General features: G+C 35.5%; 1 protein-coding gene across 6 annotated transcripts in view; it reads right to left on the bottom strand.

Moving 5' to 3' along the window:
• TBCK (TBC1 domain containing kinase) overlaps window positions 1-17537 on the bottom strand; it is a 197001-nt gene that overhangs the window by 21986 nt on the left and 157478 nt on the right. For all 6 annotated transcript variants that reach the window (XM_073237202.1, XM_073237205.1, XM_073237204.1 and 3 more), the window contains 2 exons: window positions 16391-16566; window positions 5230-5389 (listed from right to left, as the gene is read on the bottom strand). In XM_073237202.1, the coding sequence (XP_073093303.1) occupies window positions 5230-5389; window positions 16391-16566 (336 nt within the window). The remainder of the gene's footprint in view (window positions 1-5229; window positions 5390-16390; window positions 16567-17537) is intronic.

Below are 17537 nucleotides of genomic sequence, written 5' to 3'. Positions count from 1 at the left end.
AATTACCCCTGAAGAATACTGATGCAAAAATCCTCAACAAAATACTACTGAAGTGAATTCAGGAGCATACTGAAAGGATTATCTACCATGATGAAGTATAATTTAAGCTAGGAATACAAGGGTAGTTAAACATATGAAAATCAATCAATATAAATATCACATTCATAAAAAGGGGGGAAAAACACATAACCATTGATACAGAAAAAGCATTTGACAAAATTCAGTACCATTCTATGATAAAAATATTCAATAAATGAGAAATAGAACAGAATGTCCTCAACATGACAAAACTGTATGTGAATAAATCAACTAACACCATACTCGGTGGTGAGGACTGAAAGCTGGATTCTCCCTAAGGTCAGTAAGAAGACAAGGATGTCTGCTTTTGTCATTCCTATTTAACACAGCACAGTTTCAATATTTATATGGAAGAATGAGAGATTAGAGATATCTATTCTGCCATTTTGCTGATGTTGCTCCCAAATGCTAGAACTTTTATACTGTCATCATACATAAAACAGTATTTACCAAATTCACATACATACAAATTATAGTATTGGAAAATAAAATTAATAGCTTAAGTTAATTTAGTGCTTACTAGTATTAGGCTCTGCACTGAACCTTATATGCCTAATCTGAAATCTTCACAACAATGCTATGAGGTAGGTATTACTTTCCCCATTTTATAAATGAATACATGAACACTAATAGAGGTTAAGTAGCTTGTCCAAATTAATAGCTAGTAAGAAAAGCAGAACAGAGCAGCTGACCTAGGCTGACTAAAAAAATCATGCATTTAAAAATAGTATCCTTGTAATATTCAGGGTTCCACTAAGCCTTTAGTACAAATTTAGGAGGGTTTACTTATAAAGAGATTAATTACAAAGGTGTGGGTGAGATGTAAGAGAACTGGTAAGGGGTAGTGCAGTAACCCTGTTCTATGGAAAAACAGAGCTGTTGCCACCTCTAGAGCCAAAGGGACCAGGGGCTGGAAAGAGTGCAGAGAAGGCTTCCTGGAGAGAAGTGTTAACCTTCGGAAGAACAGAGCAAACCTAACCATTTTTTTTTTGTTATCATTAATCTATAATTACATGAAGAACATTATGTTTACTAGTGACCCCCTTCACCAAGTTCCTGCCACAAACTCCATTACAGTCACTGTCCATCAGCATAGTAAGATGTTGTAGAATCACTACTTGTCTTCTCTGTGTTGCACAGCCCTCCCTGTTCCCCCCCTCCCCACATTATACATGCTAATCATAATACCTGCTTTCTTCTACCCACCACTTATTCCTCCCTTCCCTCCCATCCTCCCCAGTCCCTTTCCCTTTGGTAACTGTTAGTCCCTTCTTGAGTTCTGTGAGTCTGCTGCTGTTTTGTTCCTTCAATTTTACTTCGTTCTTATACTCCACATATGAGTGAATCATTTGGTATTTGTCTTTCTCCGTCTGGCTTATTTCACTGAGCATAATACCCTCTAGCTCCATCCATGTTGTTGCAAATGGTAGGATTTGTTTTCTTCTTATGGCTGAATAATATTCCACTGTGTATATGTACCACATCTCCTTTATCCATTCATCTACTGATGGATACTTAGGTTGCTTCCATTTCTTGGCTATTGTAAATAGTGCTGCGATAAACACAGGGGTGCATCTGTGTTTTTCAAACTGGGCTGCTGCATTCTTAGGGTAAATTCCTAGAAGTGGAATTCCTGGGTCAAATGGTATGTTTATTTTGAGCATTTTAAGGAACCTCCATACTGCTTTCCACAATGGCTGAACTAATTTACATTCCCACCAGCAGTGTAGGAGGGTTCCCCTTTCTCCACAACCTCGCCAACATTTGTTGTTGTTTGTCTTTTGGATGGTAGCCATCCTAACTGGTGTGAGGTGATATCTCATTGTGGTTTTAATTTGCATTTCTCTGATAACTAGTGACGTGGAGCATCTTTTCATGTGCCTGTTGGCCATCTGAATTTCTTCTTTGGAGAAGTGTCTGTTCAGCTCCTCTGCCCATGTTTTAATTGGATTATTTGCTTTTTGTTTGTTGAGGTGTGTGAGCTCTTTGTATATTTTGGATGTCAATCCTTTATCGGATCTGTCATTTATGAATATATTCTCCCATACTGTAGGGTACCTTTTTGTTCTATTGATGGTGTCCTTTGCTGTACAGAAGCTTTTCAGCTTGATGTAGTCCCACTTGTTCATTTTTGCTTTTGTGTTCCTTGCCCAGGGAGATATGTTCATGAAGAAGTTGCTCATGTTTATGTCCAAGAGATTTTTGTCTATGTTTTCTTCTAAGAGTTTTGTGGTTTCATGACTTACATTCAGGTCTTTGATCCATTTCGAATTTACTTTTGTGTATGGGAAAACCTAACCATTTTTGAGGGAAGATCCAGGGGAAAAAATATTTTGACCTTCCTCCCTCCCATAACTTGTCGGAGCTCCCCATTAGCTCACCAACTGGAAGCTGGAGGACATGCAAGCCAGCCTACTGGGGCAGAGAGCAGGATAAAGAAGTGTGGAGAATGTATCTAGGATGGGAGGTGGGGAAGACAGAAGATATCCAGTACAACCATGGATATACAGTAGAATTACAGTAAATATACTTTAAATTGAGATGCTGCCAACTTAGTGGCAGGGTTGGGGGAAAGCATTAGTAAAGCTATACAGATCTGTACAGCAGACAAAAAGATGGAACAGTTTGAACATTGAAATATTTAAAGTTCTCTTTAGCCTCATGGTTAGACAAATTATTAAAGATACATATCTATACAAATATTTAAAACTGCTTCTCAAAATTTATTTTCTGATGTTGGAATAAAGCATTGATAGCTGAGCATACAATTTGTTCAGTCATTGTTGTCTACAAATATAATGATGATGGAGAGTTTTAAGAAGTAATTGTTCATGATAGCATCTGGTTTCTCATAAAGAATAAACTGGCTTATTTATTCAGAATGTGATGGCTCTTTATTTATTATTATTATCATATTTTGTTATTCATCTGAAGAGTTATGCTTCCAGATTTCCTTCATATTTTGCACTTTTAAATTTATTTGCACTGTGACAGACTATGGCATTTCACAGTGTCTTGCATATAACAGATGATAAATGCTTTATAATTGATTATTTAATGAAATAAATGAATTATCTGTTTATTTATATATCTGTTTTGACCTGTATGTCAAAATTAGAATAAACATAATCTGGAGACTCACATAATGAGTATGATGCTTGAAAACATTTGGCATATTTAAGAAGATTAAATCATACAGTCTACTTATTAGACACCATCATTCAAATGGTGAATGTTTTATGAAAATAAAGCCTTATGCTTGTTAGTGCTTAGAGCATAAAAGTTTATGTCAGGTTTTGGTTTCTTATACTGGGTCTATGAAAAGTCAAGATAAGCTTATTTTAAAAAACAGGACAAATAGCAGCATTCAGATTCAAAAATTTTAAGAGCTCACTGAGTTAAGGGTATGGCCTTTACAGTCACATAGACTCGAGTTTCAATCTTGGCTCTGACACAGGCAAATTAGATAAACTTTGAGTCTAAGTTTTCTCATATGCAAATGCCTCCCTCATAGAATTGTTGTGGAGAGTAAAATCAGATAATATATGTAAAGTACTTACCATAGTGCCTAGCACACAAAGAGAGTAAATGGGGTTATTATCATTGTAAGGTTTCTTCCTAAGGCCATATATTACTTAGACCCAGAAATATGTGATATTCAGTAGTATTTCTGTGGGTTGAATGTACTAATATGCATTGTAATTGAAAATTGATATTTTTATACTGGAATCATATGGCAATACAGATTAACATAGCAGCAGCAGTATTGTGGCAGAAGCAAAATAATAATAATAAATATTAATAATAACAACTCACATCAAAATAATTCTGATACCATGGCTTTCATTCTAAAATGCTCTCATTTACTTAAAATTGTACATTACTTAAAATTAGTCACTTACTATACTGACTTCCTCTGAAATAGGTATATTTAGAATGTTCCCTATCAGATACCATATAGTTACACAGAGGCGTGAGTGATGCAGTGATGTATGATTTATAACTAATATCTACTCAGATACTTCTGAATATGGTTAATTGAGTTTAATCATCAAGGATCATCTTCATTTAGTGTCAAACGCCAATGCTATAATCAGCCCTGTACTTCTGAGACAAGGATTACTGGGTGCTTAAAATGGCCAATGGCCAAAACCTGGAAGTTCTCATCTGACTACATTTCCAGTGATAACCTTTCTGGATTACTCAGTTTGTACAGACATAAAGGAATGTACATATTAGAGGGGAATATTTAATCTCCACAGCTGATTTCTTTGAGGAAGGAATTTTTCTAATGATATTCCTAACCTTTCCTTTTGTCCTTTCATTCACTCTTTCCTGGGCAGTGCAGTGATTTGACTGGCAAATTTGTGAAGGCTCAGCACCACCCTTTTTCCTCTTGGGAATTAGCTGCAGCAGGGAGCAAACTCCTGATGTTTTTCCAGAAGCATTCTTCCTTCCCTTTAGAAAAAGAGCCTGCCTTGGTTCCATGTTGCCTACATCTACATATGTTTTCTAATTCTCAAGGATTTATGAGCAAGCCCATTTGGCTCTCATGTTAAACTACATTCTCTAACTTACTATTTATAAAAAATACAGGTGATACTTTTGATCTTCATATGGTACATTTTGTTTTATTTTTCAATTTTCTTAGAACATAGGGGAGAGGGAAGTCATTTTATTGTTTCATATACTCATCATATCTGAAAGATGATATCCTTCCTGAATTCTCTATTATCAAAAAACTTTTGGAGCCTATAGTAACCAAAACCTCCAAATCCAACAGACTCAATCATGAATGGCTTTCAGAGACTCCAAGCAAGCCCCAGTAGAATGAACTGAGGCTACTTCCTGACAATGTCAGAAAGCAATTCAAACAAACAAACAAAAAACAACAAAAACCCCACCTTAGGATACCATTTAGATTTTTCTAAGCTTTTCTATTGGTCCTCACACTGTACACTGAGGAAAAAAGCTTGAATTCGTTTACTGGGAAAAGGTGGACAAACTCTTCTTTACAATAACATAGATCTTCAAAACGCATTTGATTTATGACACACTTCCTCCTAAAGAAATATCTTTTAGACAGTCTGTTAAAATAGACAGGTAAATAACTCATCATTATATGCATATGACATTTCTGAGTACACTCACCTCTGCTGTGTGCTTTGCCACATGCCCCACGATGACAATGACCTTCCCTTTGAAGCTCTGGAGCATAGAGGTGTAAGGGCCCTGGGTAAGCTCCCCTTCTGCAGTGAATGCAGCACTGAATGGAAGGTTGATGCTGCCTGAGAGGTGACCCCGAATAAAACTGAGAAGGAAAGTTTAAGGAAAATATTTGTGTGCAGACTTGAGCGTGTGAGTGAAACTCACATAAGTAATTGATTCCCAGAAGATAGTACCATTAAAATCAAACACAAACGGAGACTAGACTTGAAAATGCCCTAAGCAGATAAAACCAGTTTAGTCATACAAACACAGCTTAATTTAGCTTATTTTGCAAGACAAGGGAGGCTAACTAGACCTTGGTCACATCTTGCTTATTATACCTCTGAAAATCACAAGCAAAACTTGAACAGTTTCCCAAAATTGATATGCTGTAACCACTAACCAATTTCCCTTCATTAGAGATAATTCTAACATTGTAACTCATCACTGTGAAAAATTAACAGTCATTGCCTATACACTATATAAGCTGCCTTTTAACTGTATCCCTCTGACATTCGGTCCTTGGTCTGATCTGAGTGCTCCTCATTTGCAAACTGTCCTTTTTGTGTGGCACAATAAACTTTTGCTAATTACTACTTCAGTAATTCATTGGTTTTACTTCTGTTTTTTCAGAACTTTTGATAGTTCTAAACATCTCCCACGCTCGCATGAGTATTTCATCTCAAAGAAGGGAAAAAAATGTTAAATGTGAAAATGGAATGGAAAAGAGAAAGAAGTCTAGCTAAAGATGTAAAGATGACTTTCCTGATCAAATGAAGTATTGTCAAGTGGTCAGGATGCAGCAAAACAATGGAATCACATGGGCTGCACAATATTCATGCCTTTTGGTTCATTACTACTACTATGGTTACTTTAAAACTCTGAAAATACTAAAGCCAAGTGGATATTCTCAAATTTAACTTGATACTTCAAGAACCTATTGACTTTGGGCAAGCAATTGCTAAATGGTTCTCTAGAATTGTTAGAGGTTATTAGCAATGGTTGGAAACACTTCTGTGTTGTTTTACTTCTCAAGTAAACTTGGCTGACATTTCCATTCTTTCCAATCTTATGTTCTTTAAAGGGGTGATGTTTTATTATATTTGCATTCTAGAAGGGTTCTGATGGTTTCATTGACTAATACTTTTAATTTTGGAATTAAAAGCATATACTAGTTTCAAGTATTTAGGAATACCATGTTAAAAGATAAATATATGCCCAATAGTAATTAAAAGTATAATTAAGAAGATGATACCTCGTATAGAGTCTAGTTATTAACCAAATAACTCTTTATAAACATAAAATAATAATTATGAAAGCTGCTTGGAAAGAGATGTATATGATGCTTGGATGGGATATATCAATTTGGGGAGGACAGGGAAAGTTTTCACTGAGAAAGTAAGTGCTAGCCCAATTAAAATTTTAAGAATTAATAAAAGTTAATTTGGCAAAGAGTTGGAATGGAGGTGGGATAGGATGGTGGAAGGGATAAACATTTCAGGCAGAAGAGTTAGCCTTATAGTAGGGAGACACATGGCCAATAAGGAGAAATGAAGGAAGGCTAGTGCCAGTGAAATTTAGAGAGCAAAGAGTAAGTAGCCTGTGATGCGATGAGTCTGAAACAGATGCAGAGGCCAGTACATGCAGGATGTTGTAGGTCATGTTGATAATACTGGTCTTCATCCTAGAGAAATGAAAATCAGAAAGTATTTTAAGCAAAGTAACAGATCATATTTATATTTTGGCAACAATGTGGAGGGGGAGAGGCTAGAAGGGGAGTGACTGTGAGGACTAGTTTATAAGTCTAGACAGTATGTCTTCCCTTCTTTAACAATCACTGATGATGACCATGAAGGGATGTTTATGTGTTGAATACAAGCATTTTCCCTAACCTTTTATTTCTGACGGAAAATGTAAAAGTTGTTGAGTCTGAAAGTTATGCCACAAGCAGCTAATACTCTTTTCTAAAACTTATCAGTCATCACTAAAAAAGGGGGAAAATTATAATTATTTATTGACATGACAGTTTCTCAACTGCCCCTGTTTGTAGGTTCATCTTTAGAAGACTTCTCTCTTTGTGTTTCTCTGTCTCTCTCAATGGAAAGAAATTTGAAGCTTCTACTCAAGCAAAAATGATAGTGAAGTTTGACCACATATCTTTACGTTTGAAATGTTCTAGCCAGAGGCTGTGTCATCTTTTCTTTAAAGAAAAGTGGTTGGTGTTAATAATAAGGGAAATAACTATAAAAGTTCTGAAAAATGAAAAGAGAGATAAACATTAGCAACTCCATATATACTGTTTAGTTATAGTCTTCTAGAATGGATAGAGAATGTATGATCAATGGCAGATCACCCTTGGACTTCATCAGCACTAATTTCTCAAACATTTATAATTATTCAACATTCTCAACTGCAGTCTTTATGAATAGTAATAACTTTGTCTTCAGCATACTTCAGTACTCTGATAGTACTTTTATCTTCAGTAAGGACATACCTTAAAATGAAAATTGTTGATACCACAAACTAAGATCCTAACAACTCAAATACTCTCAGCAAATGTATTTACATCTGCCTATCTGAATCAATTGTCAGAGAGTTTCTGTTTATTAAACAACCCTTATCTACTGTAAACATTTTTTCTTTCTAGTACTTTCATAGTAGCAAAAGCAATACAAATCTATCCTACAGTCAAATACTGTATGTAGCAGACATACTGGGTTGCCTGTCTATCCCCCACTTTCTTTTCGGAAGGGCCTCAACTACTGCCCCTGGTGAAAGAGTGAGTGTAGGCTGTCATGTTTGTATCAGGTGATCCTGCCACAACCATGGCTGACAGGATAGAGGAAGGAATAGGGTGAAGGATAGCTGATACAAGCTGAGCCAATCAGATTCTTTTCTTTGGGAAAAAAAAAAAGATAGACAATGCTCAGACTGTGTTAAGCTTCACAATGTAAAGTCACACCTGAGTGTCTTCTATATACAAATTGTTCAGCAACATATTAAGAAATTAGTGACTCTAGAAATAAAATGATTTGTTTTACAATTTATTTAATATTTATTTTACAAATATTTGGTTTTTAAAAAGTACCCACCTGCATCCAAATACCTAAAACCTAATATATGTATCTAAAATAGATAATCATTTAGATGATTTTGTGAGCTCAGTATCACCAATTTAACTATGTGTTTTTAAAGAAGATTTTAGTCCAAATTGCCTTTAGTCACTAGAAGTATGTCATAAACTTACCCAGAATTTTCTGCTGGTTGTGCTCTATGGTTTGATGCTTTAATCTAGATTAAATGTTAAAATGATTAACAAAATATGGTGGCAAAAAAAGTCTTTCTGGGGAAGAGGAAAGTTGTAATCCAAAATGCAAAATTATTCCAAACCTTTTTAAAGCTATTTTAACAGTTTGGAAGATAAGGCACAAAAGGGAAAAAGCTTTAAACCACATTTCCCTTAGTCTAGTTCAATTGAAACAGTCCTAGAAAACACTTGAAAGCACTCATCCGAGAACACTCTAGTCATAAAACTTCTAGTGCAAATAAGATTGGGTAAGCAGGAATGATGGTAGGCGGGTGGTCAAACCTTGAAATATCTACCCTTAACTACATTACTAGCAAATAGTAGAGGAGAATGAGATTGGCCTAGTTACATATTAACACATCTACAGTGAACATTCTCTTTTGTTTAAGTGAGTTGGGTAATGAAGACAATTTTGGTTATTTAAGAATCTTGTTTCCTTGGTAATTATTTAAGTTTCTCCTATTACATTAGAAATTCTCATGTGACACAGATGTCATATAATGAAGTATAAATTCTTTAGGCAATTTCTAAACATCTGAAAGGCTGCCAGATTATACTGTAAAGGTAGGTAGTTGAATACTTTTTTCACCTTCTCAGTACTTCATAATCATAATGAAATATTTGGTATTTGAAAAATGAGAAAAGAACACTCTTCTGTATATTTTGTTAATTGGATAGTGTTAAGCAAAGAGTGACATAGAAGAGAATTTTGGACATGTAGTGACTCTGATTAGTCCTGGGCAAGGAAAGCCATATTAAGAAATGATAGAGAATATGTGAGAGAAGCACTTTCTCCATGCTCTAAGGACTTCAGTTTTATTTCATTGTACTACAGTGGAATACAAGTGTGTATAGGTTCCTAATAGTGAAGTACTATTAGAGATGAACATGCAACAGTATATATTTTAGGAGTATCACTGTCACTTTATTGCTTGCTACATATTCTAGAAAAAAGTTTGGATTCTCTGAATTTGCCTTTTACACTTAAAAAAGCCATTGCTTATAAGCATAAACACAGATATGGGGTAAACAAAACTCATACTTAAAGGGGTTCTGTAGTGAGTATAGTACCCAACAGTGAGACACTATGCTATTTCACAAACTAAGAATTTAAAATGTTTCAGCTTCAGAGTACCCAGTTGAGAGACTAGTAAGGTAATAGAAGCCAAAGTATTTATATGGAAATTATCCCCCATCATATATACATCTTAATAGTGTAATTATGACAATGCCTTCCACAACTTTCAGGTTGAGTTTGGCAAAGTGGTAATGGCACTCATAAACACTAATTTTTTAACCTTTCAGTTTCATGAGACATTTTTACTATTAGAATTTTTGATGACATACTTGAAGTAATTAAAAGATAAAAGACATGATTAAAGAAGTTAGCAGTAATTACAATGAAATATCTACTATGGAATAATAATAGCTATAAAAGCATCCACTTATTGTAGCACTAACCTGGTCAGGTGTTTGAATAGAGCTGTTACTATCCTTAATGCACTCTGGGATATATTCTAGTAAAACACATGATTTTCCTTTGGCAAATGGTAACCCTATCCTGTATTGCAGTAAGCTGTTCCCCTCCTAAAAACATACCACTCAGCTCAACATTACATTTGGCAGACATTACCAAAAAGCATTCAAGTGTGTGCCTGTAGCAAAAATAAATTTTCACATTAAATGAAATCTGGTAGCCCAATGCACACATAACCTTCATTTATAGTTAGCAAATGCCGTGTTAACTGATTAAGAAAATTAATTATATATGATTCACAGTGAAAGATGGTGGATAGGGCAGCAAGGTGAAAACTTCCTCTCATGTATACACTGAGCAAGCAACTACAACAAACACAACTAACCCTGAAAATGACCTGAAGATTTCAAAACAGACCATTCTACACATGGTGAACAGAGGACCACACTGAGTAGGGCAAAGGGGCAGAATCGTGACTGATCAGGATCAAAGTTCTTTCCCCATCTCAGCCCATAGTGGGAGGGAGAGGAATGCAGTGGTGAGGGGATACTCAAGAATCCTGCACACCTGGTCCTGGAGATCTGCTCTGGGAATATGAATCCACACTGCATTGGGCATTGGTGGTTAACAGTGCTGGACACAGAGAGAGATGGAGTACTTTGAAGGGCTGTGATTCCTGTCTTTGTGGAGGACAGGCACACTCTGTCACTCTTGCTGAGACCCAACACAGAGGTGGTAGTCTGAAATATTTACCAGCAGTGGGAAGTGTGCCAGAGGTGTGGGGGTGGGAGGGAGCTCTCTCTCCAGAGGAGAAAGGGCAGGTAGACAATACTTTTCCAGCCCTCCCTCAGCCCAATTGGTCAGGCACTCTGAATGCTCCATCTTCCTCACTGGCAGCTCAATGCTGTGGAGAAGCTTCTCTGTGTACCTTCCCTACCTGGCCCACTCAGTCCAGCAGTGGTCTGACTTTGCTGACTGGCAGGTGGATGGCTGAAGACACTTACCTGGCTTTCCCTTTGTGGGAGCCAGCTCTGAAACTCTCCGTCTCCCACACTGGTGTCTCTGCCATGCAGCTGAACTACCTGCATACCTGCCCCATGCGGCATACTCAGCTCAGCAGTGGACTGATTTTGCTGACTGGGAGGCAGAGGGCAGGGTATACTTTCCCAGCTCTCCTGGCCCTTCTTCAGTTCAACTGGCCACATGCTTGAGGGAGCCAGCTCTAAACTCTCCTCCTGCCCCAATGGCTCAACCCCAGTACCCCACACTGTGCTCACCCTACTCAGCACACTTGGCCCAGCTGCACTCTGCCATCACTGACTGGCAGGCAGATGATGGACCTACCAACAATGAATCCCAGCAGAAGAGCCTCACGACATACAGAGGGCACACAGAAGCTAGATGAGGGGATCAGCCATTACTAGCAGACAAGCAGAAAGGTGGGCCCCTCCCACAGCCCACTAACAGCAACTGCAACTCAGCTCAGAAGAGAGCCAGAAACTACTTAGCAAATAATCTTGAGCTTCTGGGCACTAAGGATGCCCACTTCATAAAGACATTATTTTTAAGACCAGGAAGCACAGCTGATCTATCTAATACAGAGGAAGAGACACAGAAACCCAGACAAAATGAGGAGGCAGAGGAATATGTTCCAAACAAAAGAACAAGGTAAGACACTAGAAAAAGGGCTAAATGAAACGGAGTTTACCAATTTTCCTGATAAAAAAATCAAAGTAACAGTCATAAAGTTGCTCAATGAACTAGGGAAAAGAATTGATGATCTCAATGAGAACTTTAAGAAGTAGATAGAAAATATGAAAAAGAGACATTCAGAGATGAAGAATACAATAAATTAAAAATACAATAGAGGGAATGAATAACTGGGTGACTTCTGGAAGCAGAGGAAAAAATCAGTTTGATGGAAGAGAGAGAACTGCAGAGTAACCAAGCTGAGGAACAGACAGAAAAAAATTCCTAAAAATGAAAAGATGCTAAGAGAGCAGTATGACAACTCCAAACCAAACAATATATACATAATAGGAATCCCAGAAGGAGAAGAAAGAGACAAAGGAGTGGAAAAACTATTTGAAGAACAGCTGAAAATTTCCCAATCAGGGGAAGAAAATAGATACCCAGGTGCTAGAAGTACAGAGAGCCCCTAACAAGAGGAACCCCAGAAAGACAACACCAAGACATACAGTAATTAAAATGGCAAATATTAAAGACAAAGAAAGAATCTTAAGAGCAGTGAGAGGTAGGCAATTACCTTTTAAATCCACAGTAAGATAGTAGACCAATTACTAATTAAGAAGGTATTAGTTAAAAAAAAAAACAAAAGTAGTAAAATCAACTACATACAAAATCAGTCAAGGGATGCACAAAATTACCAATATGACATCTAATGCAAAATGTGGAGGAAGGAGAAAAAAGTACTTTTAGACTGTCTGAAATAGAGCAACCAAATATAGATTGTTATATCTATAAGGAATTATGGTAACCACAGCCTAAAGCCTATAATATACATAAAAAAAAAAAGAAATCCAATCACAACACTAAAGAAAATCATCAAATAACAAGAGTATAAGAGAGGAAGGACGGATCAGAGAGGAACTATAAAAACAATCAGAAAATAATCAATAAGATGTGAATAAGTACATATCTATCAATAATTAGCTTAAATGTAAATGGACTGAATGCACCAATCAAAAGATACAGGGTGTCAGAATGGATAAAGAAACAAGACCAGAGAAAAAGTAAATAAAATAGAGAAAAATAAAATTGGAAAAAAATCAATGAAACTAAGAGCTGGTTCTTTGAGAAGATAAACAAAATAAACAAACCCATAGACGGACTTACCAAGAAAAAAGAGAGAGGACACAAATAAACAAAATCAGAACTGAAAAGGAATAGTCACAACTACACTGACACTACTACAAAGAATTATTGGAGAATTCTATGAAAAATTATACATCAATAAATTGGACAATGTATAAGAAATGGAAAAATTCCTAGAAAAGTACAACACTGACCCAGGAAGAATCAGAAAATTTGAACAGACCAATTACCAGTAATGAAATTGAATTGGTATTCATATAACTCCCAACAAATAAAAATCCAGGACCAGACAGCTTCACAGGTGAATTCTAACAAACATTTAAAGAAGAGCTACTATCCATCCTTCTTAAAGTATTCCAAAAAGTAGAAGAGGGAATACTTCCAAACTCATTCTATGACGTCAACATCACTCTAACACCAAAACTGAAAAAGACACTACAAAAAAGATGGCCCATTTTTCCTGATGAACATAGAAGCAAAAATCCTCAACAAATTATTAGCAATCCAAATTAAAAAAATACATCATAAGGATCACCCACCACATCTAAGTGGGATTTATTCCAGGGATGCAAGGATGATACAATATTTGTAATTCAATCAACATGACATACCACATCAGGAAAAAGAAGGATAAAAACCACATGATCATTTCAATAGATGCTGGAAAAGCATTTGACAAATTCAACATTCATTAATGATAAAAACTCAATAAAATGGGTATAGAGGATATACATATATATATATATATATATATATATATATATATATATATATATATATATATCCAACATAAAGTCTATATATGACAAACCCACAGCTAACATCATACTCTATGGTGAAAAGCTGAAAGCTTTTTCTCTAAGATCAAGAACAAGACAAAGATGCCCACTCTCAACACTTTTATTCAAAACAGTATTGGAAGTCCTAGTCACAACAGACAGACAGAATAAAGTGATAAAAGGCATCCAAATTGGTAAGGAAGAAGCAAAACTGTCACTATTTGTAGATAACGTATTACATATAGAAAACTCTAAAGACTCCACCAAAAAACCATTAGAATAACTGGATTCAACAAAATTGCAGAATACAACATTAATACACAGAAATCTGTTGCTTTCCTATATACTAACAACAAACTAGCAGAAAGAGAAATCAGGGAAACAATTCCATTTACAATTGCATCATAAAGAATAAAATACCTAGGAATAAACCTAACTAAGGAGGTGAAAGACCTGTACTCTGAAAATTGTAAGATGCTCATGAGAGAAATTAAAGAAGACACAAATAAATGGAAATCTATCCCATGCTCATAGACAGGAAGAACTAATATTGTTAAAATGGCCATCCTGCCCATTTACAGATTCAATGTAATCCCTATCTAAAAACCAATGGCATTTTTCAAGGAACTAGAGCAAATAATTCTAAAATTCATATGGAAACACGAAAGACCCCAGATAGCCAAAACAATTAGGAGAAAGTAGAATAAAGCTGGGGTATTATACAACTTGGCTTCAAGCTATACTACAAAGCTACAGTAATAACAGACCCACAGATCAAAGGAAAAGAAAGAGAGCCCAAATATAAACCAATGCATCTATGGTCAGTTAATATATGATACAGGAGCCATGAATATACAATGGGGATAAGACAGTCTCTTCAATAACTGGTGCTGGGAAAACTGGACAGCTACATGCAAGAGAACGAAACTGGATTACTGTTCACATCCATGCACAAAAGTAAACTCAAAATGGATTAAAGCCCTAAATGCAAGACATGAAAGCATGAAACTCTTAGAAGGAAATAGAGGTAAAAAATCTCTTGAGCATAACAGTGAACAATTTTTTCCTGGACAGATGAATTCTCCCAAACATTTAATTAAAGAACAGCTATTACCTACCATATCTTTCCCTTAGGCAAGGGAAACAAAATAAAAAATGAACAAGTGGAACTACATCAAACTGAAAGCTTCTGTACCATCAACAAAACAAAAAGGCAAGTGAGAGAATATATTCATAAATGATTTATCTGATAAGGAGTTAATATCCAAAATATATAAAGAACTTATATGTTTCAACACAAAAAAAACAAATAACCTGATTAAAAAATGGCAGAACCTAAATGGACATTTCTCCAAAGAAGAAATACAGATGGGCAACAGGCACATGAAAAGATGCTCCACATCACTAATCATCAGGGAAATGCAAAATGAAACCACACTGAGGTATCACTTCACACTAGTTTGAATGGCCACTATCCAAAAGATAAGGAATAACAAGTGTCGACAAGGATGTGGAGAAAAGGGAACCTTCCTACCCTGTTGTTGGGAATGTAAATTGGTGCAGCCACTATGGAAAGACGTATGGAGGCTCCTCAAAAAACTAAAAATAGAAATACCATATAACCCAGCAATTCCCTTCTAAGAATTTACATGAAGTAAACAAAATCTCTGATATAAAGATATAATGCACCCCTATGTTTGTTGCCACTTTGTAACAGCCAAGACATGGAAGCAATCAAAGTGTCCATCAATAGATGAATGGATAAGGAAAAGGTAGTACATATATACAATGGAATATTATTCAGCCATAAAAAAAAGAAATCCTGACATCTGCAACAACATGGATTGACATAGAGGGTATTATGCTAAGTGAAATAAGCCAGGTGGAGAAAGACAAATATCATATGATTTCACTTATATGTGGAGTCTGAAAACAAAAGAAGACAGCACTAGACTCATAGACACTTAGAAGTGACTGGTGGTTACCATGAGGGAGGGGTTGGGGTAGGTGGGTGAAAAAGGTGAAGCGGATAAAGAGGCATAAAATATCAATCATAATATAAATTCTTCACAGGATGAAAGTATAGCTTAGAGAACATAGTCAATAGTTCTGTAACATCTTTCTACATTGATAGATAGTAACTATCCCAGTTGGGGTGAGCATTTAATAACGCAGATAACTTCTGAAACACTATGTGTATACTTGAAACTAACATATTACTGTATATCAACTATATTTCATAAAAATATCAAAACAAGAAAATTATAAAAAAACTTAGTTTATATTTTATATATTGATTAAGAAAGATTCTATTTTAAAAGGGAGGTGCTCTGTCTAAAAAAAGTGAGAAAAACATTTACTTAGATCCTAGATATAGAGCATCAAGGTATATTTGAGAATCTGACAGATGATGAAAAAAATAAGAAGGCTGAACTGTTGTTATTTTGTAACTTCATACTTTAATGTTAATCAACATCACCAGAAGTATGGTACATTTAATAGTAAAATGTTAGTGAAAAATAACATGTCCTGTGTAAGCCAGCATTTTGAAAATTAAAAAAAATACAAGTTCAATGTGAGATCTGGCAAACTCTCTAGCTATGAAGGAGACCAGGTAAATACTTACTCCTCCTCTTGCCAAAATTTTATCTATAGCTATATGAATAAGGCAGTACCACCCTTTAAAATTGCATATGTAAAGGATACTCTTCACTATTTCGGATATCAACTATGAGGAGTTTTGGTTTACTGGACTTTGTCTTCTTGGTGGGTGTTTTGAAGTGGCCTGTCACTGTGAGCTCACACAAGTCGATGAGGTCCTCTGCTGAAATCCGGGGTGATACTTCTGACTTTAGGTCATTTAATGGGATGGATTCTCTTGACTGAAAAAAACATACAAACCATACATAAGACTGGTAATATTACATAAGGAAAAACTATAGCCAATATTAGAATATCTTTAGGTTCTTGATATTAATCACCATAGCACATGGGAGAACAAAAAATTGTGTCTCATTTTAGCAGCCTACTGTGTAACAACTGTATTCCTTACTACTGAGGTTTCCTTTTTTATTAGTCATACATATGGAAAAGCATTATTCATTTGTTTCACTACAAGATCCTGGCTCAAATGTAATAGAGAGATGAAGTGGACTTTTCCCTCTGAAAGGACTGTGTATCTTTACAAATAGCTGCTTTAAGCACATTTATCTTTTCTTCAAGTATAATTACTGTTGCTGTGAATCACATCAATTACGATTCTGGTAATATAAGGAATTGCATTGTAACTCAGTATACATACTAATTAAAGAAACTGGCTCTAATACATGTATTGGACTTTTATAATTTATGAATGGTTGAGTGGAAACTATATTCTTAGAGACAAATGAAGAGCAACATTAATACTTTCTTAGATAGTAAATCAAATTGACAATATATCTTAATTGTAGAGGTAAAATGAGACTCCAGACTATCAAACCAGTACATTGATCTGTGTGTCTGTTATATGGTATAAAACTGATTCAAACTAAGGACTATTTACAATTATTCTCCATGTAATTTAGCAGGGAGAAAGACTCCCTCCACACACAAAAGGCAATGTAACACATCTCAGTTCAACATGTTTGTTGAGCACCAGTAGTCACAGTTGAAAACTTAACATAATTTGAGAATTTAAGAACTTTCAAAATTCACATGACTGAAAACTAGAGATTCAAAAGAGAAATTTTATTTATATGCTTAATGTTTCCAAAATTTACTCTAATTATTATCCATTTAGCTCATTTTCTCTCTTTTCTCAATTCCATTGTAGGACTCCACATTTAGAATTTCCAATTTTGAATTTCTAGCCAGG

Source organism: Manis javanica, chromosome 5, assembly GCF_040802235.1.
Source record: "Manis javanica isolate MJ-LG chromosome 5, MJ_LKY, whole genome shotgun sequence".
NCBI classification, from domain to species: Eukaryota; Metazoa; Chordata; class Mammalia; order Pholidota; family Manidae; genus Manis; species Manis javanica.
Note: the sequence above shows the minus strand (reverse complement) of the source record. Positions and strands in the feature narration are given on the sequence as shown.